The sequence below is a fragment of the Gordionus sp. m RMFG-2023 genome, chromosome 5, assembly GCF_954871325.1.
Source record: "Gordionus sp. m RMFG-2023 chromosome 5, tfGorSpeb1-WG-v2, whole genome shotgun sequence".
Taxonomy (NCBI): Eukaryota; Metazoa; Nematomorpha; class Gordioida; order Chordodea; family Parachordodidae; genus Gordionus; species Gordionus sp. m RMFG-2023.
Genome location: NC_088779.1, coordinates 17,190,212 through 17,213,918, shown reverse-complemented (window position 1 = coordinate 17,213,918; position 23,707 = coordinate 17,190,212). Strand labels below are relative to the sequence as shown.

General features: G+C 27.1%; 1 protein-coding gene across 1 annotated transcript in view; it reads left to right on the top strand.

Moving 5' to 3' along the window:
* Nucleotides 1-11,208, top strand: part of LOC135930215 (potassium voltage-gated channel subfamily KQT member 1-like) — a 41,968-nt gene extending 30,760 nt beyond the window's left edge. Inside the window, exons 10-11 of the mRNA XM_065466995.1 lie at nucleotides 10,600-10,696; nucleotides 10,738-11,208. Of these exons, the coding sequence (XP_065323067.1) occupies nucleotides 10,600-10,696; nucleotides 10,738-11,208 (568 nt within the window). The remainder of the gene's footprint in view (nucleotides 1-10,599; nucleotides 10,697-10,737) is intronic.
* The last annotated feature ends 12,499 nt before the right edge of the window (nucleotides 11,209-23,707 follow it).

The following is a 23,707-nucleotide window of genomic DNA, read 5'->3' as shown; positions in this document are numbered from 1 at the left end:
ACACGTTCGCTTACAACATTTAACAAAACTTATTAATTAGGGAAAGATTCGAAAAAGGAAAGAGTTAATTTTATAATATCAAATGTAATATTCCAAATTAAGAATAGCATTTAGTAGATGAAATGATAAGCTTGACAAGAATTTTTAAAAGATATTTTTAATTTTAATAAAAAATAATAGACATTTTTTTAAAATTATCAAATATTCACCAAACCGATACAAATTTAATTGGGTCCACGAATATACCAATACAGATGCCTTTTTAAAGTCTAGAAATATTTTTTATAGACTATACTACTGGTGCACTACATAGAATAGGAAAATGTTAAATAAAATTTCAATTCTGTGCAAAAGATGTTTTAACGTTTTGTTTTACACTGAAATATTCCAATTATTACATTCATCAAAAAAATAAATGTTCTTTTTTGAATAGTTTTAATTTGGGATGCTCGATTTGGTAACACGAGTTCTATAACTCTGGGGTTTGGATTCAACCCCATTTAGCTTTTTAAGCACGTACGCAAGGGAATTCGTTGGTAGGGGGGGAGGGGGGGGGGGTGTTGAGGGGGTGATTAAAATTTTTTTAAGTAAATAATTCTAGGTTATTTAAGAGTATCTCAAGTTTCATAAATTTATTAAGACTAATGACTATAAAATATTGAAAATTTATACAAATTCAAATATAAATTAATGGTAAAATATTAAATGTAGTGTTAATGTGTTGTTTTTCATCTTTAAATCATTTTTAAGTGTTTTTTTAAATTTAAAATTTCTATTTTACCAGAAAGTATTTTATTATGTTTGAAATACCTACCTATGAATTTTAGATAATTTTTTGTGAACTTAATATAATTTATATTAGTGTTTCCATTACAGGAAAAAACACATTGACGCTAATATATAAAATCGGCGTATGAATCATTTATCATTTTAAGAGTAGTACTCAGTAGTGTTGAAATGGCTCGATTTGAGCAGATTTTTAAAAACGGCCAAATTAATATTTTATTCATAAGCCTGAAGATTTTTCTAATAGATGACATAAAGGTTTGGACATATATTAGTGAAATCTCAAGACTTAACCAATATTTTTCTGGCTATAGTATAATTAGCCGTTTTTAAAAATAGGCTCAAATCAAACCATGTAGCAATACTACTTCTAATATTTATATTTTTGTAGTGAAGAAATTGTTCTTTCATTGACTGGCCCTATATTCCGGCGCGTACGCAGCGGGGGGCAGAGGGACAAATCCTGTACCTAAAGCCAAAAAATGCAGATGTCGGATATATTTTTCAAAAATATTATTATTTATTATATTAATTTATATTTGTTAATATTTATTCCTATCTCATATTAAATATATATTTAATTACATTTATTATCACATTCATCTACTAAGTTATTTTATCAATTAATTTCGATTTCAAGTTTTTCGGCGTAATATTTACTTTATTTTCAAATTTTTAGTGGCGTAAATATTTATTTACCATTTTCAAATTTCTAGTCAAATAATCATTATTTCTGAAACTTCTTGTCCAACAGGGAGAAAAAAATTGCAACCTTGTCGAGATCGACTCTTCGCCATCAAGCAGTAACAGCTTTTATGGAGTTAGAAGAGCCGATTATTTGCTATTACTGTAATATCACAATGGCCTGAAATAAATATTTCCTCAGAAGCAATAAAATTATTGGGTTCAATGCTTATTCCAAATTTTTTTTCTCATTAGAATGTATTATAATTATACAACTATTTTATGTATTACTTTTCCAAAACATGACCTTGATTTGATTAAGAAGATGAGAATAGCGGAGAGCATTTAATTAGAACTCAAGGATATTAGGGCTAATGTTGATGAAAAATTTTATATTTTATATGATATTGTTGTCAAAAGCAGAGCTATACTTGTTTAATATTTGTCTCCCTCGATTGCAGCAAGGCAAGCTCATCGTTAAAACATTAATATAGGATCCGTATCAGTAGAAGAGTATATCTTAAATATATTTATAACCCAAATAAATGAATAGTTTTTAATTCATCATGCAACACTTACCAATCTGAAAATATTACTTCCACAAAAGCCTTTGCAACCTTTTTCAGATGGTGATAGAAAAAAAAGATTTGTTAGATTTTTATCATGAAGATGTTAAAGTATCTTATGATGCCTTATTAGTTGAATAATGTTTATAAGATTAACTATGGATGATATAGTCCCAAAAAATGCTATGGATGCTCTGCATTATTTTAAACACATTTTAGATTATATTCCCAATGTATTAAAAGGGTTTATATATCTTAGCAACTCTTCCCATTAGTAAACTAATTAGAGAACATTCTCTTTTTAAAGAAGAATAACAGAGCCCTGTAGAGGTAATTTCAGGGCACGGCCCGATTTTTTTCTAAAATTTTTTACGGCCTGGTGGGGTTTTTTAAAAAAATTTTTAGACCCGGCTTGGCTGTTAAAATAAAATTTTCATGACCAGCCCGGATTTTTTAAAAATAAATTATATTTATTTTTGAATTTTATAGCTAATAATAACGATTCAAATATAGACTGTTTTAAAATATACAGCCCGGCCCGGATATTTTTTTAAAAAATTCAGGCCCAGCCCGGGTGTTTTTTTAAAAAAAAAATTCGGGCCCAGCCCGGGTATATTTAAAAAAATTAAAATACGGTCCGGCCCGGGAGCTGGGCCTGCAGGTCTCTGAAAAACATTCCAAAAAGTACATCCTCTGAAAGTAGATTGAAAGGTTTGTATCTTTTGAATATTCATAGGCATTTGACGACAAGCAAGGATGAGATAATTGAAAAATTAACACAAACCTAACGATTGGATTTTACATTGTAAATATATAACATACAAAATACAATTATTCCTAAGAAAATTTTTGTGTATTAATTTATATTTCTTACATTTAAATTTTTTATACTTTTATATATAAATTTTAAAGGCTCAAAAAATTCAAATTTTTATTTTGGGTCATTTAAGTGATTCTTATAGTGGTTATATTCACTTTATATTTTATAATTCACATTTCTTTTATAGTTTTTCATATACTGCCAGTTATATCCGTTTAATATTTTTTAATTCACATTTATTTTATAGTTTTTTATTTGCCGGTTTATACATATAATTTTTTTATAATTCACCACGTTAATTGAATATTGTGTATTAGAAATAGTTATTAGTCCTAATAAATTTATGCTTGATATTTTTAAAAAACAATAATATTTATTAAAAAATTTTATTATCCCCCCCCCCCCCCAATACCAAATTCCTGCGTGCGCGCCTGCCTATATTAATCTCGGGACGATGGGATTTCCTTGCTTCGAGTCGAGGCATACAAATATTAAGGTCATTGAGCTTGGTTATTGATTCAAAAATGACATAATTTATTGCCCTGATTTCTTTAAGTTCTAATATAACCCTTTCATCTATTCTCCTAGTGTCTATCAAATCGATATTATTTTTTAAAAAAAATTTACTTTCGTTATTAAAGATAAAAAATATGAATATACAAATAAAATATCAAAAGAGATGCATTATGGAATTTCAGTTTTTTAAATATTATTAAAACTACATGTTATTATACTAGAACCTTAAAGGTAGCATCTTAAGAAAGTGATATAATGATTTTTGAGTAAGCAATTTGTTGAAACTTATAATTGAAGGCCTATATTTTTTAATTTTTAGTCTTATTAAAAATATTTTATTTGATCTATTGAAGGTAATTTTTTTTTAAAAAATTGTAAATTTTCATTTTAGGCTTGAGGACTATTAAATAAAGTATATCTATCTAATTTTATATCACTAGACATTTTGTGGATTTTTGTGTTTTTAAAAGTTCATTAAAGATATTGGGATGTGTTTAATTTTATTATAAATATAAATTCTTGCTGCACTTATTCTCCTCTTTTTTTTACTAAATTGTATCTAAAGTTTTATTACCCTCTCATTACAGTTACCTAAATCCATTTTCAAAGTTAGTTTTCAAAAAAACTCAAACTTTCTTAAATATATAAAAAAACTGGAAAATTATTTAACTGATCAGATATTTAAAACACTAAAAGTGCATTTATTTTAAATACTGGCCATATCAATAAAAGACTTAAAAATTAATTATCAACTGCCCAAAATTTAAAATTTTTTCTTGTGCCCATAAAATTAAAATACTACCCATTTGATTTATTTTACTTCTAATTTTATTTAATAACTACCCTAATAATTTGTAGTTTTTATAATATTGAGGAGTGGTTAAATAATTTGACCTTGTTTTGAGATTAAATTAAAATAAAAAAATCTAATAATAATTTGTAATCATTAAATTTATAAGTATATAAAAAAATTATTATTACAAAATTAGACTTTAGATTTTTTTATATTCTCTAATATCTACGGCCTGGATCGGGTTGTTATTTCAGACGTTTCGTTTGCTTTGTCAGAGTATTCTTTCCGAATTCAACTGAGCAGAGTTGTAAAAAGATACTATTCAAATGATCTATAGATGCATCGTCTAAAAATATCTCTAAGTGCAGTATCATTTTATAAATATATTAAGTGTAGATACATTTTCATAAATGCATCTAGATACAGATATAATTTGGAATATACTTATGTAAATTCTATTGACAAAATTTAAATTTCGCAGAGAGCTATAAAATGATGTATTGATGATTATTAGATATTAATAATTCATGCACAAAATTAATAATTATAAAATTATAAATAATAGTTCTATTTTGATAAAACATTCTTTAAATTTTTATCATTAAACTCCCCTTAATCTGTAAATTTTTAGCCACACTAAACTCTATCCTCCGGAGAACTTGATGGCAGAGACATTAATTCTTTAATCAGACCCTGCAGACCCGCTGTAAAAAATATTTTGGGCTCAAGCCTGGCCCATATTCTATATTTAGAAAAATTTCTAACATAATAAGTTTCAAAAAATTTTCCGAAGTCCATATATACATATGTATAATTGTATTTTATGAAAACAAACAAGATTTCAGTGTATTTGGGCAATTATTTGCATTACTGAAATTTATCATTATTAAATGAAAGAATTTGCAATATTTAAGTTAGCATTAAATATACTAAATTTAAATTAAGTAATTTTATGCCCAAACCCATTAAAAAAATCAAAACCCAAGCCCAATGCAGGTCCGTTAGAAAATATTATCAGGTCCATGTCGCTTCTTGATGACAGAGTGGTTGTTATAATTAATGACTTGACACTTATTTTTTTTCTAAAATTATTCGAAATTTGATGAGTATCAAAACTTATATCATTATTTATATCATAGAAAGGGTGCCCCAAAATCTAATATTAAATTATTTGATTTCCTTTTAGAGATTGTCTAGAAATATTGATCTAAACATTATGATATATATTTTAAATTAATATAAACAAAATAAATTATAATATATGTGTGGTTAATTAGCTGGTTTTACACGACCCCGACTCTGGTTTTTGGTTAAAAAAATGAACCAAAACCAAAGCAACCAAATTGGTCGACCTGGTCGACCAAATCCATAGATCCGAGCACAGACCCAAGCACAGACCCGAGCACCGACCCGAGCACAGACCCGATCACCGACCCAAGCACCGAACCAAGCACCGACCCGTGTACCGACCCGAGCACCGACCCGAGCACAAACCCGAGCACCGACCAAAGCATCGACCCGAGCACCGACCCAAGCATCGACCCGAGCACAGACCCAAGCACCAACCCGAGCACCGACTCAAGCATCGACCACCGACCCAAGCACAGACCCGAGCATCGACCCGAGCACCAACCCAAATCATCTTATAATAATTTATTGTTAATGTTTTGCTCAATTTTATGCATAGAGGACGAATATTTCAATAATAGTCTTTTTTTAAAAATTGTATACTTATATTCAAAATTAATAATTAGAGGACGAGTAATTCAATTTCATATTAATTAAATAATTGATATGGAATTCGAAATAATTACCTTCTAAGACCGGGAAAAATTTATTATAGGAATTTATCGATTTTTAGATATTTATAATTCATATATCATCGAAAAATGAGGATAATTTATGTTGATTTAATTCTTGCCCTAAAGTTGTAAAAATTGGCTAAGGCTCAAACAGATTAGATATGCTGGCTCAGGAGTTGACATTAGTCACCTCAGGAGTTGACTCTAGTAGGCCCCGACTTTAATTTTATGCTGAAATGCATTTATTTGTTGTTTAACTCTAATTCGATAATGGATAATATAAATTTGTTAAACAACGTTATCTTTTTTGATATTCATTTTATTAATATTTGTGGATAATTTTATATTTGTCATAGAATAAATAAAATAATTTTAATGAAATTGTTACGACTTTTGATAGTTTTGAGGGAATTTTTACGGGTCATTAAATTAAGTAAATAAAATATAGATTTAATCACTTGACAAACCATGATATTTTTTAAAATTCTATATTTTGATAAATTTGCTAAGTCTATTTTTATAACACTTATTTTTTATGGATAAAAATAACCCCGGTCAGGTCTCCCGTATTAGATTGAAACAATCTAAGTTTTATATGATCAGATTAGCTTCTGCTTACAATTATTCCACACATTGCCCTTATAAAAACAAATTTCCAAACTTTTAAATCGTTTTTTCAAAACAGATAGGATGTACACACCATAAACTAGGTTTTGAAGATGATTTTCGAATACTTTTTATCAGAGTTGGCAAGTCGGTCAATTGACCGTTCAATTTAAGTCAATTGATGGGAGGAGTATTTGGCCTGGTATACGGTCAAATACTCCAAAATATTTTAAGTGATTAAATTAATTTCAAAAGTATAAACGTCATGTTTAATAGTTAATTAAGGCAGTAATTTCTATAAGAAACAATCAATTCCAACCTAAAGTTAGTGGAATAAACTATGCCCACCATGCCCATTAAGGGACTAATAATTCCTAGTTATACTTTAAAGAAATATCTGTCATTGTTTTGAGTCATAAATTTTATATTATTCACTGTAAGATTTTCCTCATTATTTTCAATTTCAATATTTAAGCTAGCATTTTAATTATTACAGCAGATATAATCTTGATCTGTAAATATATTTGGGTTTAAAGGATTTATGCCACAAGCTAAGAATCCGTTTAATATATTATTTGGTGTTACTGTAATTATATATTTAAACCGTTTTACCCATAACAGCTTTACCTCAAGGTGACATATATTATAAACATCGATATTGCGTGACTTCTAGTATAGCTATAGATGTCAGATAAATTTTATTTTATAACAACTACATTAAGGAACATGTGTGCTAAATTTTGAATCCTGAGAATATGTATATTTTAGTAAAAGCAAAATATACTAGAGAATGATTTTTATATTTTTTGGGTAAAAAACGGTTTTTTGATAAAATAGATAAAACCAGGTAAGTTTTTTAAAAGATGAACATAGGTAAGAAATTAGATATAAAAATACATCTTCACACCAAATTTAAAATCTTTGTGCTCAAGGATTAAAAAGTTATTCGCGTTAGCATTTTTACCCCGTCAATCGCTTTACCCCGGTCTCCCCTACATAGAGAAAATTTTTTAAGAGATATATAATATCTCATAAAAAAATATATATAATATTAAAAGTATGTAATATAATTTTGTTCTTAAAAATACCCTTCCCCCTCCTTCCTTGATTTAATATTTTTTTAAAAAAACAATTCTATTTATATTCTACTTTTGTTTTGAATCCTTTTGCCGAAAAAAATTTCAGTTTTATTTTTTTTAATATTAATAACTTCCATTTTTTACTTATTTTTTGTTTTTTTCATAATAGCATAACTAACTTCCAATTCTATTACCCTCTCTTTTTTTTCCCCCAAAAATTAATTCCATAATGAAAATATTTATTTATTGTTAAAATAATTTCATTCCCAAGTCAAAATTAAATATAAACCTTCTCCCTCCCTCTTTTCTTTACTTTAGTAATAATTATTTATATTCTTGTTATAGTAAAATAAAAAAAAATAATAAATCAAAAAAAATATATAAATTTTTAGCTAACTCTATGAATATGGATTTTTTTTTATAAAAAATAGGGGGTAATTATTAGTTCTTTCAAAACTATCAAAAGTCGTAACAATTTCATTATAATTATTTTATTTATTCTATGACAAATATAAAATTATTCACAAATATTAATAAAATGAATATCAAAAAAGATAACGTTGTTTAACAAATTTATATTAAGTTTTATGATTAAAATATCGTCTAAAGTATATTTGTCAAATGTATTTCGTAATGTGGTTACTTCGTAGTGCACTGAAGGATCTTTCCATCGATATATGTGAGCAAAGATCAGCTAGAACTACTCGCTAAAGGGATATTTTGGATAAATGTAAAAATATTTTGATGGGAAGGCAATTTTAGGCTATACATCAATTTGTAATATCCATTATCGAATTAGAGTTAAACAACAAATAAATGCATTTCAGCTTAAAATTAAAGTCGGGCCTAATAGAGTCAACTCCTGAGGTGACTAATGTCAACTCCTGAGCCAGCATATCTAATCTGTTTGAGCCTTAGCCAATTTTTACAACTTTAGGGCAAGAATTAAATCAACATAAATTATCCTCATTTTTCGATGATATATGAATTATAAATATCTAAAAATCGATAAATTCCTATAATAAATTTTCCCGGTCTTAGAAGGTAATTATTTCGAATTCTATATCAATTATTTAATTAATATGAAATTAAATTACTCGTCCTCTAATTTTTAATTTTGAATATAAGTATACAATTTTTTATAAAAGACTATTATTGAAATATTTTTCCTCTATGCATATAATTGAGTAAAACATTAACAATAAATTATTATAAGTTGATTTAGGTGCTCGGGTCGATGCTTGTGTCTGTGCTTGGGTCGGTGCTCGGGTTGATGCTTGGGTCGGTGCTCGGGTCTGTGCTTAGGTCGGTGCTCGGGTCTGTGCTTGGGTCGGTGCTCGGGTCGATTCTTGGGTCGGTGCTCGGGTCGATGCTTTGGTCGGTGCTCGGGTTGGTGCTCGGGTCGGTGCCTCGGTTCGGTGCTTGGGTCGGTGATCGGGTCTGTGCTCGGGTCGGTGCTCGGGTCTGTGCTCTGGGTCGGTGCTTGAGTCGATGCTCGGGTCTGTGCTTGGGTCGTTGCTCGGGTCAGTGCTTGGGTCTGTGCTTGGGTCGATGCCCGGGTCAGTGCTTGGGTCGGTGCTCAGGTCTATGAATTTGGTCGACCAGGTCGACCAATTTGGTTGCTTTGGGTTTGGTTCATTTTTTCGACCAAAAACCCAACCAAAAATCATGCTAATTCGACCCAACCAAGCAATTTAACAATAATAAAATTTACACGTCATTATCGATTGCATAGAATAAAATTTCTCTGGTTTGTTTTTGAAATGAAATAAATCGTACATATTATTAAATGAATTTAATTCAAATATTATTATTTTTAATATAAAAAAGCGTAAAATATAATTATATCAGAGTTATATACAAATTGATACAGATACCTCTAAAATAGTATTTAGATACAGATATCACATTTTTGATCTAGATATTTTTACTTGTTGTTACTTATTTATATATTTTAATTTATAGGTTATTCATTTACCCAAGTCTTAAATTATCGGTTCTTTTGTTGATATTACCTCAATCGCACTAATTTTTTCTTGAAATGAAATTGAACTCTAGCTAGAAGAAATATTAGCTAAATGATGTTATCACACAATTTGTTATCTTATTGTAGATGTCTTCATAGACGTGACGAGGATTCTGCTCAGAGACCTTTATAGGCCGGACCGGTCCGCAGGGTCCATCATATTTCTAGTGGGCTGGGCCTGGGTTTAAAAAATTTTTTTTTAATGGGCTTGGGCCTAAAATTATTAAATTTAAATTTAGCTTATTTAAAATTGCTAACATAAAGAAATATTATCATTTCTTTCTTTTAATAAATATAAATTTCAGTATTGAAATCAAAATGAAAGCCTAAATACACTTAAATATTGTTTATTTTTATTAAATAAATTACATTTTTGAATATGGGTTTGGGTCGGGCTTAGAAAATTATAGTGAAACTAATTATGGGCTTGGACTTGGCGTAAAATTTATTTTAATATTATATATAGGCCTAGCCGAACCCTGGCCTATACATTTTTTTAATTTGGGCCTGGGCGGATTTGGTCAAAAAATTAATGCCCATGAAGTTCTTGATTTGGTTAGGGCGGGGGGGGGGCACCATTAGATTAGGTTACCAAGAAATTTTATTGTAGGTCTTAATGTCCAACTATTGTAAAAGCTTTAATTTTGGTTTACACCTTTTTTATAAAAATGTTTTTTTAAATTTTGAATTATTGTCATTATTTTAAAAAATTATTTTCTTTTTATTTTAATTATTGATATTTACAGTGACACATTGTATGAGAAAAAGTAAGGAAGGGGTGTTGGAAAGGGAATGATGGGAGAAAATATTTTATTAGCTTAAAATGATATTCGAATTAAATCATATATTCGAATCCCTTTTACTATGCCTATGGATGTTTTATATTATAACAAAAATATGAAATATAAATATTGTTTGAAGATTTGACATGATACTTGGTCAGCAAGAAACTAAAAACAAAGATGTATACATCTCGAATTATAGTTTAGCTTCGAGGATTGTCAATATAGAACGTCAAGTAAATTTTAATTTATGATATCTTTTTACTTTAATTGGTAGGTTGATGATATAGAACACAAAATCGATACCCTGATAGATATGCATAGAAGCCAAACTATAGAAAAAAAATTAATGCTTAATGCAGATATTAATATTGAAATAGATAACGAAAAAGATACGTTAAGTTTATACTCAGGAAAACAAATAAAATGTGAAAAATATGAAACTTCTGACCATTTTTCCAAGAACAAGCTACCTGAACATGATCAAAGAATTAATACTGAATCATTAAATATGAAAACACATGGAATTATGAATTATTCCCATCATTCCAATAATGCATCATTAAATCGTGACCACCCTCTACATTTCGCAGAAGATGATGAAAAAAAAAATTTCAAAGAAGATATCGACGGCGAATCTTACAGCTTCAGAAATTTCCAAACCAACCAGAAAAAAAAGGAGAAAAAAAGACACAAGAAAAATAAAAAATTCCTGTTAAAGGATATCTCCGAAGAATCTTCAATCTGAACTCAATTTATCTAATATTAGTTGATAAAATTCGTAGAATGATAGAAAATTATTATATTAACAAATATATCTCTTTGAAAGTATCTATTTTTAAATTCGCTTGTACCAATAATGCCTTTTTAAAATTACATAATAATAAATGATTCAATAATTGTTTTAAATTTGTTGTCAATTTAAGATTTCAATTTGTCAAAAATAATAATTTGTGAAAGCTCAAAAAAGGTCGACTCTATCTACTTATATCTAAATATGAACGGAGTTATAAATCTGACATTATTAAATTTTAATAGTATTTAAATTTAAGTAAAAACATTTATTTATATATTCTATATAGTATATTAAAGATTCAAATATCAAAGTCACTTATATACGATATGATCCCTAACAGAATCACCGATTAGACTGAAAATTTAGACTCAAATATTTTGTAAATTTTTATAAAATTGGATTACATTTTAAATCTAAGGTTTTTTCAAATTTTGATAGTTGAAGTCAAAAATAATTTAAATTCTTTATATATGTAGGACTTTAATTTTACTTCCTGATAAAAAGTTTCTTATATATAAATTCAATTAAATAGAATGAATTAGTTATGCAAAATAAATTTTTTTTAAGTAAGGAGATATATGTGGAATTAGTGCTATAAACACTTCTAAAAAATCGAAGGCGTTCGAGGATCAACGTTCATAGCAAAATCAAATGCGTTTACATTCAACGTTTACCTCCAAAAAAAGGACGTGTTCACATTCGTTCATAACTTTACGAATCAATTTTTTTTTATAATTTCATTTTATATTTAATTTAATTATAAATAAATACAATTAATAGTTTTAAGTCAGTAAAAAAATATTTTTATTATTTAAAAAAAAATTATTTTAAATTTTTAACAGATTAAGGAACGGCGCTCCTGGAGAGCCGCTACACTTTTCTCCTTTTAAAAATCAGGAGCGGGAGCTATTTACCGCCTTCGCTCTAAAATTTAATGTATAAATTAAATTATTTTTTAAATATTAATAAATCCATTTATTTCTTAATTAAAATTTAATAAAAATGAAATTTTATTTGTTTTAAATTTATGCAATATTGAATGTTGAGCCGAGTTTTATATTGGTTTTTCATCTAATCAGTTAAAATATTAAACATCAAGTTTTTCTTTCTTTTTATATTGAAAATTTCTTGAAAAATCTTGTAAGTTATATTGATATTCATTTTATAGATTATATATATGATAAAAAATAATTTTTGATATTATGGATCCAGTCATCATAGAAGAAGAAATCTAGTATCCATTTCCATCGTACAAAAATTATTTCCTCTTCTAAAAGAGTTAGATAATAATGATCCTAATGAAACGAATATTAGGGCCAAATGTTTATTATGTGTAAATACTATTTTATTATCAAAAGTGAGCAGCTTCAACCTAAAAAAGCAACTAAAAGTAAAAAATCTTTCTTTTAAATACAAAATGATAACTATTTTTTTATTTATTTTAGTAAAATATTTTTTTAAATGGCTATAATTATTTCTGGGCAATTCATTATAGTTGAGCTTGGTTTGTTACATATGATTCTTTTTTAAATATATTTTAATATTTATTTTAATTTGCTCATTACTTTTTTTTACTAAACACTTTTTTGTTCTAAACTTAATTAAAATATTTTTATTTCATATAAACTTGAATAACTTCTATTAATTGACTTTACTTAAATATATTGTAACTTCCAAAAACTATCAATTTATATTTTATTTAATCTTATTTTTATATATTTTTTCTTATTTTATTTTGATCAACTATTAACGTTTTATTTTAATAATTTAGAAACGATAAATAATTATTTTTATATAAAATTATTAACTGCCAAAAATAAAATCCATTGCAAATATTTATAAACTGCCTTTTTAATTTGAATACTGCCAAAAATAAAAAATAAAACTTAAAAATTAATTAACTCAAAAAAAATACAAATAATTTTTATACTGCCCATTTCGTTAAATATTTATCCATTTCTTATTAAAAAAAATCTTAATAATTTGATGTCAGATTATTAGTAAAATAAAGTTGATTTTATAAAACAAATTTTAATTTATAAATATATATTTAGAGAGTACATGTAAATCAATATTCAAAAATTGAAAATCATATCAATAATTATAATAAGAAAGATATTAGCCAAAAAATAAAGTCTTCTGAGAAAAAAACTATCCCTATTAAATTTTAATCAAAAAGATTATGAACCTTCAAAAATGATGGAGATAATGCAATCATTGATTATGTCATTGAAGTTCCATTATCAACTTAGACAATCCTACCTTTGTCAAGCAAAGGTGATGTGCCACCAAACGCTAGTAACAAAGATTTGTTTGCGTTATGATAAGATGATGGATGATATTATAGAAATGCTTTATGAAGTATCTTATGTGTATACTACAGCTGATTGCTGGGGTGGATTTAGAAGGTCTATCTTTTTAAAATGTGCCTGATTAATTTAACTTTTTTTATAAAGGTCTTTCTTGAGTGTAACAGCTTATTAGATTGACTCAAAGTCATTGCAAAGAAAATCTGAAGCTTTAGCCTCAAAACGTGTTCAAGGCAAGCACACTTTCGATGTTTTGGCCAAGATTAATAATGATTTACATAAAAGTTTCAAAATTTAAAAGTAATAAAAACCATTATTGATAATGGCAGAAACTTTGTGAAGGCGTTCAGGTAATCTTAATTATTTATTTTAAAATTATATATAACTTTCCTTTTGTTTTTTAGAATGTTTGAGATAAAGTTCTGAGGTGGATGAAGATTTCCAATTTGTGGATGTTGATGATATTCTAAATAACAGAGCCGAAAGCTATGATTATCTACCACAACATTTACGATGTGCCTGCCACAATATCAATTTGGTGGCCACAGTTGATGCAGAGAAAGCTTTAGCTGACAGAAGCTTTAAAATTATATCTCAAAGTTCCTTCCAAAAGTGTCAATCTTTATGGAATAAACAAAATATGTCTACCAATATGGCATATAATATTATCAAAAAATTGGGTAGGTATCTGATATGCCCACACTAGATGGAATTCGTATTATGAATCTATGATTTTGGTAGATAAAATATTTAGTGAAAAACAAAGAGGATGATTTATGTGATAACCATGGCTTATACGTTATATCTCTCAAGAACGTAAATTTATTAAAGAGTATAGCCAAATAAATATTAATATAATCGTTATCTTATTGAAATAGATTAATTTTAGGTTGAAGCCTTTAGCAAAATCTATAAAAATCCTTGATAGGGAGCTTTATATGGATATTGATTACTTAAATCTAATCATTTCTAAACTTACTTCAAAAATAAATGACACTTAGCAGGTTTAGAGTTTTGCCAACTCTTGGAGAGTCTCTTATAAGCGGTACAGTATTAATAAAAGATTTATAATAAAAAATAAATTATCTATTTAAATAACTTTATTGCAGATTTTCAAATGTTTATAATGATGAAATATCATTGCCTCTTATCCATCCTGCATTCAAATTAAATTGTGAATGTATAAAAAATGCACAAAATATGAAACTAAAATATAAATTAATTAATTTTTTTAGAAAACAAATTCCTGATACAAAAATAGCTACTAGTTCACGGGAACCCTGCAATGATTTGGAAGATTTTTTGGATTCTATGAAATTGATCATCAGGAAGATAATATATTGGACAAATATTTAATTACTATTTTTATAAATTTCCCGATTTAAAAATTATTTTTATAAAATACAATACCCCTTCCCTCCTGTGCTCCCGTTGAGCGCCTGTTTAGTATTGTTAAACAGGTTTTAGGGGAGAGGCTTAGATGCTTGTTAGATTCAAATTTGAAAATTTTATTACTTTTAAAAGCTAGTGAGAGATTATAAATATTTTGATACATTTAATATAAATAAAACTTGATAAAGAATATCATTTTATTTCGTGTACTTATAAAAAAAACAATCAAGGGAGTGGCTATAGAGTGGCACTCCATTACTTGGAGTGGGAGTTAGCTCCTTTTAAAAATTTAGTAGCGAGAACTAGCTCCTTTTGAGAAGGTAAGAGCGGGAACCGGAGCTAGCTATTTTTAAAAAGGAGCGTTAACAACTCTGATTTTTAATACAAAACTTTTACATATAATATAAAATTATTTATATTATTTTAAATTGTCTGTCTTCAACTATTTAGATATAAAACCTTCGATAAATCTTAAAAATAATAGCGAAATTTAATAAGCACGCTAAAAATAACCATATTCTAAAAGTTATTAACTATTTTATATCTATAATGTTATATAATAATATAGAATATTTAATGTTTTTATATATCTATTACAATAATTATAATAATTTAATAAGCATATGAAATACAACAATCGAAAACTAATTATTAACAGGATACTTATATTGCCATAAATATCTCTTTAAATTAGAAATTGAAGATTTCTGATATTATACTTTTTAATCACATTTTACATTTGGTAAGATTTGGAGTCACTTTATCATGCGTCACTTTATCATGCGACACTTTATCACGTCGACATTTTTTAACGGCGACACTTTATCATGACGACATTTTATCATGACGACATTTTATCATGACGACATTTTTTCATGACGACTTTTTATCACGACGACTCTTTATCACAACATAACGGCGACACTTTATCATAACGACATCTTATCATGACGACATTTTATCACGACGACTCTTTATCACAACACTTTATCACGACGACACTTTATCATGCGATACTTTATCACGCGATACTTATAATAAAATTTTAGTGTGGTATTTTTGTTATGTTTATTATAACAATAAAAAAATTCTTACCTCTTAAAATTCTTGAAAAAATGTATTTATCAATTGATATATTTTAAGTCAATCGTTTTTTCACAAAGATTTATAATTTTTAAGGTTTTATATTTATCCATAAATATATTATTTTTTTTCTTTATATATAGCTCAATTTTCTATATTAATGTATATTAAAGAATATATTTTTATATTATAATGTTAGAATTCGGATTTACATCAAAAAATGAAATACCCTCTTATATCAAAATTATGAATATGCGAAATTTTGAACAAATAAAAATAAATCAATATGCTGGATGTGCACCAAAAATAAATCTCAAAAATGCAATTCTTTTATAACAACAAAATTTAATGATATTTTAAGAAGTCCCATTAATCACACTCATGAAGGTGAAATTTCCAAATCTAATGCCAGAAAAGCTTTATCACTGATGAAATCAATAATAAGTGAGTATTCTAGTCCTTTGGTCCATGCAACTACATTATTAAATTATATAACAATACATTGATGGTTGTCAAATAAGTCAGCCCTTTATTGATCATTACATCAGCATAGAAAATCAAGTTCATCCATTATATTGCCTCCAATCCCTAGGGATCTCACTTTCATGTATCCAGAATGTTACGGGGTATACTTAAATACGATTCCGGGCCTAGGAATAATAATTTAAGATATATAATGTTGAGCACGGATGAAATACTGAAGGATTATCTAAATCGTGTACCTTTAAAATTGTATCTAAAATATTCTTCCAACTTTATACTATCCACTCTCAAATTGCATCGAGCGCGAATCCTGTTGGTAGATATTGCTTATTACCAAATAAAACAGCGCATACTATGCAAGGATGATAAACGTAATCATATTATATTTTAAGAGATATAATTTAAATTATATTTTAGCAGTTGAAACAGTTATTAACAGGGGCACATCCGAGGAAAATATTGGTGTATTTCGAACAGGCACCGATAAATGCGTTTAGGGCGGGATATCCACTCGCAGATATCCTTGGATGTTTTCATCTAAAACAGAGCGTTATTAGAAAAATAAATGATTTAGGATTAATAGAAATGTATGAGTCTAATGATGACTTTTGATTGTATAGCAAGTGTTTATCAGCCCTTGCATATGTCCCAGAGGATGATGTTGGAAATTCATTTGATACCTTGGCAGAAATATTTGGAGAATTGAATGGGTCATCTGAGCATATTTCCTACTAGACCTATATTTGAGGACGTAGAAATCCCAGTAAAAAAATATTTTATTTGTTGTAAATTTATACATTTATAGGGCAACGAAATACTTTTGCAGCTCCTCTCTATAATGTAAGAATATGAAACAAACACAATTCGACGTTAGAAGGTGTCGCCCGAACAACAAATTTTGTTGAAGGGTGGCATTATGGAATTCAATACCTATAGCAATGTTCTCCAACGCTTTGAAAATTTTTAGGTGGGAATCAAAAAGATATGCAAAAACATAAAAACATGGCTCTCAAGTCATAAAAGGGAAAACATCGTACTTCTCAAAGAAATATCAAGATATAAAAAAACGATTTCAGATATATGTTTCGAATTATGGACTATCAGATTCTCTAGCATTTTTAAAAGCTATTGCACATATTTCATGCAATTAAATATTTTATAAACAATTTATTCTACTCGAGAAATATTGATTTATAGTTACTTACTTTGATAAAGTGTCGCGTATTCAACTGTCGCATGATAATGCGTCTATCAAATAACTAAGTGATAAATTGCCGTTGTGATAAAGTGTAGTAATAATAAAGTCGTCGTGATATAGTGTGGTGAAAAAGTGTCGCATGACAAAATGTCGCTAGGCGAGAATCAGTTTATCAAATATATGATGTTACTGTAAAGTATTTATTACATTTGGACCATGGTAATAATCAGATGATGAGGATAAAATAACAAATACATGCTCACGCTAATCTATAAATAATATATTCAAATTTATAAACTACACTATAGGACAGAAATAGTGGCTGGTTAAAAAAATTCAAATGTGATAAAAGAAAGAGCTGATTAAAAAAGTAATTCTTTTTTTTTAAAAAATTATGATTAATATTAAATTATTTTTTATTTTCAAATGAATTAAAATAAGAAGATTTTCTAAAATTGAAATAGCGTAAAAAACAAACGCGTTCACCAAAAAAAAGGAACAAGTTCAGAGTCAAAGTTCGTCAAAAATAAAAGGAACGTCGTTCATCATGTTTTTCAAAAAAACGAACTTCGTTTACAACATTATGTGGAATTATTAAAAATCATTTCGTTTTTTTATAAAATAATTTTTTAATCTTAAATCATATTAAAACGCAATATTATAATTTTTCCGCAACTAATTTTTGAAAACAAAATTCATCAAAATGCATTTTATGGCATAATAAAGTATTCAATAATGTTAGTTTTATTGTTATTAAACGATTTGCATATTTAGCTTATCTAGTATATATAATATATCTTTGCACTCATCTTTTATGTAATTTATTGATTTAGCTCTACATTGTGAGAAGCATTATTAACATTTTGTAGATAATTGCCTGGTTCATTATCTGATTTTTTTGTGGAAGAGTGCTTTATCTAAAAACATACGATAAAAATTTATTTTCCCTATCCTACCCATCTATTTTAAATAAGGATAGGAAAGATTAATGCTGCCCCCTTTTACATTCTCCCTAAATTAAAAAATGACACGTAGAAGATGTGGACAATTTTAGTGTTAACGATTTTCTGCTAAAAATATCTTATAAATATTAGCGAATAAATAGCTCAGTGGAGCAGGAATTTGCCGATTAGATAAAAAATGAAAAAAATAGACTGATCAAGAAAAAATATAATAATATATTCTTTTATCATACAAGCAGGGCCGTAGCCACGGGGGGTGGGGGGGGGGGGCGCAAAAAAATTTTTGGCCCCCAAAAGTGGTCCCCAAAAATCCTACCCCCCAAATTTGAAATTTTTTTTTAGAATTGATCATTTTTATATTTTTAATATAAATTTTGAATATTTATTCAAAAATAATTAAAAAACATGTCTATTTAGAATTGATTATTTATATATTTTTAAAATAAATTTTGAATATTTATTCTACAAAATTGTCTAGTTTGTAAATTTTTTTCTATCCTGTTTTATTTTTATTTTTACCCAATATTAAATTATCATTCATTCATTTTTTTTTCATTTGTTTTTGTTGTGTATAACATTCTCTATAGGTATCACATTTATATTATAATATATAACCAGTAATTTTATTTTACAGCGTTTATTTTAAAATTATGAAGAAACAATCAGTTATTAACTCTTATTTTGTTAAAGTTAAACAAATGTCAAGCAACATCACCTCTACAAACTACTAGTAATAATACATCAGAAATTTCAGAAACTGATTCTTCTCATAGTTAGTATAAATTTATATTATTATTTCATGACTTATATGATATTGATATAGGGCAATACCTATATATTATTATTTCATATAATATATTTATTTTATATAAGATAAGATAAGAGACAGACATTTATTATTAATATTATCATTTTTGTATAATAATTTTAATTATTAAAATAAATATATTCACTCATATTTCAAGATATGAATGAAGCTAATAATCTAGAAAATGATCCTCACAACACTCAGGAGGAGGAAGTTGGTAAATAGTTTAAAATTTAACCCAAATTTTTCTATTTATATATTTTTGACAATATCAATAGGAGTAGGAGATTATGGTGTTTCATTATTACATTTTGATTTTAAAACAAATAAAGACGAAGAAGAGACTCAATCATCTCATCTAGCAGCTCAGTCTCTCATTGTCAAGAGGCAACTAGTAATTGATTTATAAATATAAAAATATTATATTTTTTTGTTAATCTTTAAAGATATAATGTTTATGACCTTTTTCTAGTTTTTAATACTGAATATCTATAATTTTACTGATCAACTTTACTGATAATCTTCATCAAGGTTGGGCACTACAGTATAGCAAATATTTGTATCTTAAATACAAGATAAATTTTGTGTTTGTTCATTTTCAGCATGCCCTTCCTTCGCCCATCCTGATGACCATTATTATTTATGACCCTTTCCCTCATTACAATTTATTAATTATAATATTTTTAGTGTCAAAAAAGTCCTCTAATGGTTCAATTCAAATCCCAGGTGACCTTGGTCAGAATAAATCAAATCAAATTAAACAATTACGCGAAAAAAGATATCCATGAAAGGCAAACATTTCAAAAATCATGGTATAGAGGCCGCTGGTTGGAGTATACTGTAGAAGCTGACGCTGCCTTTTATTTTCCATGTAGGAAATACTTGTGTAATCCAAGTGAAGAATTTGGACAAACGGGATTCAGAAATTGGAAAAATGCGTTAGCTGCCAATTAGGGACTGCTAAAACACGAGAGCTCAAAAGCTCATTTAAATTCAATTACAATATGGCATGATAAAAATCAAAATATAAATAAAGGTACAGAAATAACTAAAATGTTGGGAGGTGATCAAATTAATCGTAATCAATATTATATTAAATCAATATTTGATTTGATGTTATTTCTTAACATACAAGAGCTACCTTTCCGTGGGACTGGTTCAACAAATATTACGGATGCTGCAAAAGATGAAAACATAATTTATTCTTCTGGGCTATTAATAGCAATGTTTTACTACACCATCTAAAAAGACACTGAATTAAATAAAATTATGAAATTTATACCCCAAAATTCCCAGTATACATCACTACAGATTCAAACCGAAGTAATATCCATTATGGCAGATATGGTGCTTGAACATATTTCAGACAAATATAATAAAAGCGAGATGCCTTTTTTTGTCTTAAAGCTGATGAGACAAAAGATGCTTCAGGTTGTGAAAACCTGAGCATAATAATTCGCTATATTTTTACTAAAGAAATCCAAGAAAATTTAATAGGGTCATTAATTTAGAGTGTCTTTCTGCTGAAAGCATTACAGATTGCATTTTAAAGCAACTTAATGATCTAAATATTAATTCAGCTAATATAATAAGCTAGGCATATGATGGTGCAAACGTTATGTCTGGCCGAAATGGAGGAGTGCAAACACTTCTTCAAAAAAATATTAATAAAAATGTTCCTTTTGTACATTGTTTCAGCCACAAGTTGCATCTTGTGGTTCAAAATTGGTATAATAATATTGTTATTATTTCTAATTTTTTTAATTTATCAAATGCATTGTATAATTTTTTCAGGCGTTTTAACGTATCCTTTAAATAAACAGGCCACACCCTTAAGAGACTTTTAGACCAGAGGTAGACTGGTCATTTGGAAACATCTCGCATTATTTATGAGAATTTTGAGGCTATTGGTGAAGTATTATTTTACTTTTCTAATAGAACTCTTAATTCAGAGATTTCAATTCATGATTCAGTCGAAGCCTCTGGTCTTTTATCTCAATGTAACATAATATTAGCCATCATAATTTATGAGATATTAATTACAATAGATTCACTAAATATGTATCTACAATCAGTAGGTACTAATCTAGTGGATGCTAAAAATTGTATTGATTCTACTATCAATATATTAAAAAATAAAAGAAGTGATAATTCTTTTGCTTTGATTATGATTAAGGCTGAAAAACCTTTATCAAAATTTAATCTTACTCCCCAAAAATTATCACGGGTACGTAAAACGCCTAAAAATTTCCAAGATTTTTTAGTTGATAGCAAACTAGAATTCGATTGTGAAAAAGACTCCAATTGGAGTTCTTTAAAAAGGACATATTATGAAATTATAGATAACTTTGTGGATCGTTTTTTAGACCGATTTACAGAAGATGATTTTAATCTTTTTTCATCTTTTAATACATTGTCCCCCCTTGACCCTGTTTATTTTTTATCAGATAAAATGGCCCCATTATAATCCCTGTTAAACTTAAATATGGAAACACTGCATCATGAAATGAAGATAGCAAAAGGATTGCTAGCTTCGGAAGCTAAAGAAAATCATAATTTTGAAAATATCTTAGATATTATGTATAAAAAAAAAATATAATCATGCATTTAAAGAATTATATAAATGCTACTCAGCAGCGACAATCATTGGGATATCAACGGCTTCTTGTGAGGCCTCGTTCTCTACATAAAAGAGAGTTTTATCGAGCAGTAGAGAGTCTATGAAGGATAAATGTAAACAAAATTTAGTATTAATGGCGTATGAAAAAAGAATAAAGCAGAATTTATCTTTTAGTTCATTTATACTAAAATTTAAAAATAAAAATCGCCGTATTCTATAGTAGTAATATTTTGTTTTGTATATGCATATTATAGTATTATTTTGCTTTGTATATTCATATTATAGTATTTCTTTGTTATTAAATTTTTAATAAAAATGGGGAAAAATTTCTATGAATGCGTAATTATTTGTTTGATTTTAAAAAAATAGTGCCCCCCCCCCCCAAGTAAGCACTTGGCCCCCCTAAGTGAAAATTCCTGGCTACGGCCCTGCATACAAGTATAAGGTATGATATTTCATCATAATCATTAAAAGTTATTGACAAAAACAAGAGGACAAGAGAGGTTCAAATGTTAACTATATCAAAAATTACTAAAACGAAATTCTAATATAAGAATAAACTCAGAATGAAAACTATCAAATTAATGAACTAAATTAAGACTTATAAAATAAATGCAACAACTAAAATTTGGACTTATATCTTTATTGAATAAAATGAATTCATCATCTTTATTAAATAAAAAATATTCATCAAATTACAAAGGTCAAAAATTAAAAGCGCAAAATGTTATCATAATTCAAAAAGGTTTTATTAAAATTAAAAAAAGTTATCAAAATTAAAAAGTCACAAGTTTTACAAAAATTAAAAAGTAATTCTTTTCCAAAAAATATAAAACAAATATCTTTGTCAGAAATGACTGACATTTCATTAATTATACAATTGTTAAAACTAATATATATTTATATATACATAAAAATTGATTGACATTATGTTAGAAAATGTCACATTTACGACAGTTATCTTTCATTATTTTTCTTTTAGACATTTTTGAGTATTATCATTTATATAATGCTATTATATCAGTTTTTTTTCAGAAATAAATTTGCATTGACGTTTAGTTTAATTATTTTATATTTCATGCATTATCTTATAATTCATTATTAAAATAGAATTCAATTGGCTTTAAATAATAAATAAAACCATGTAACAAGACTTAAGATAATATAGTTATTAGTTAAACAAAATTTATACTATAGAGAATTAGATCACAATAAAACACTTAGCAATTTCGAAATGAAAATTTATATCATGAGAATTTTTTCGATATCATTTTAAAATTATATCAAAAAATGCTAAACACTCAGAGACCACTTATGGAAAGCTATTTTGGGGAGAAAACTAATAAAAAAATTCCCGATAAGTTAAAATTAAAAGGCAAAAGTTCTTTAATAACTTTATTATTTAAGACAACCATTAATATATGGTTAAAATACTGTTCCAGGTAAATAATAAACGATTTCGAATGGTAAACAAGACACAAGCTGATTTTGAGGAAAAATAAAAGAATAAATGCTCTATCTTTTAAAATAATTTTAGCCAAAGAAAGCTGTCGTGGCGTAACAAAATAAATAAAACAAGGTGGTGGGCATGCTAAA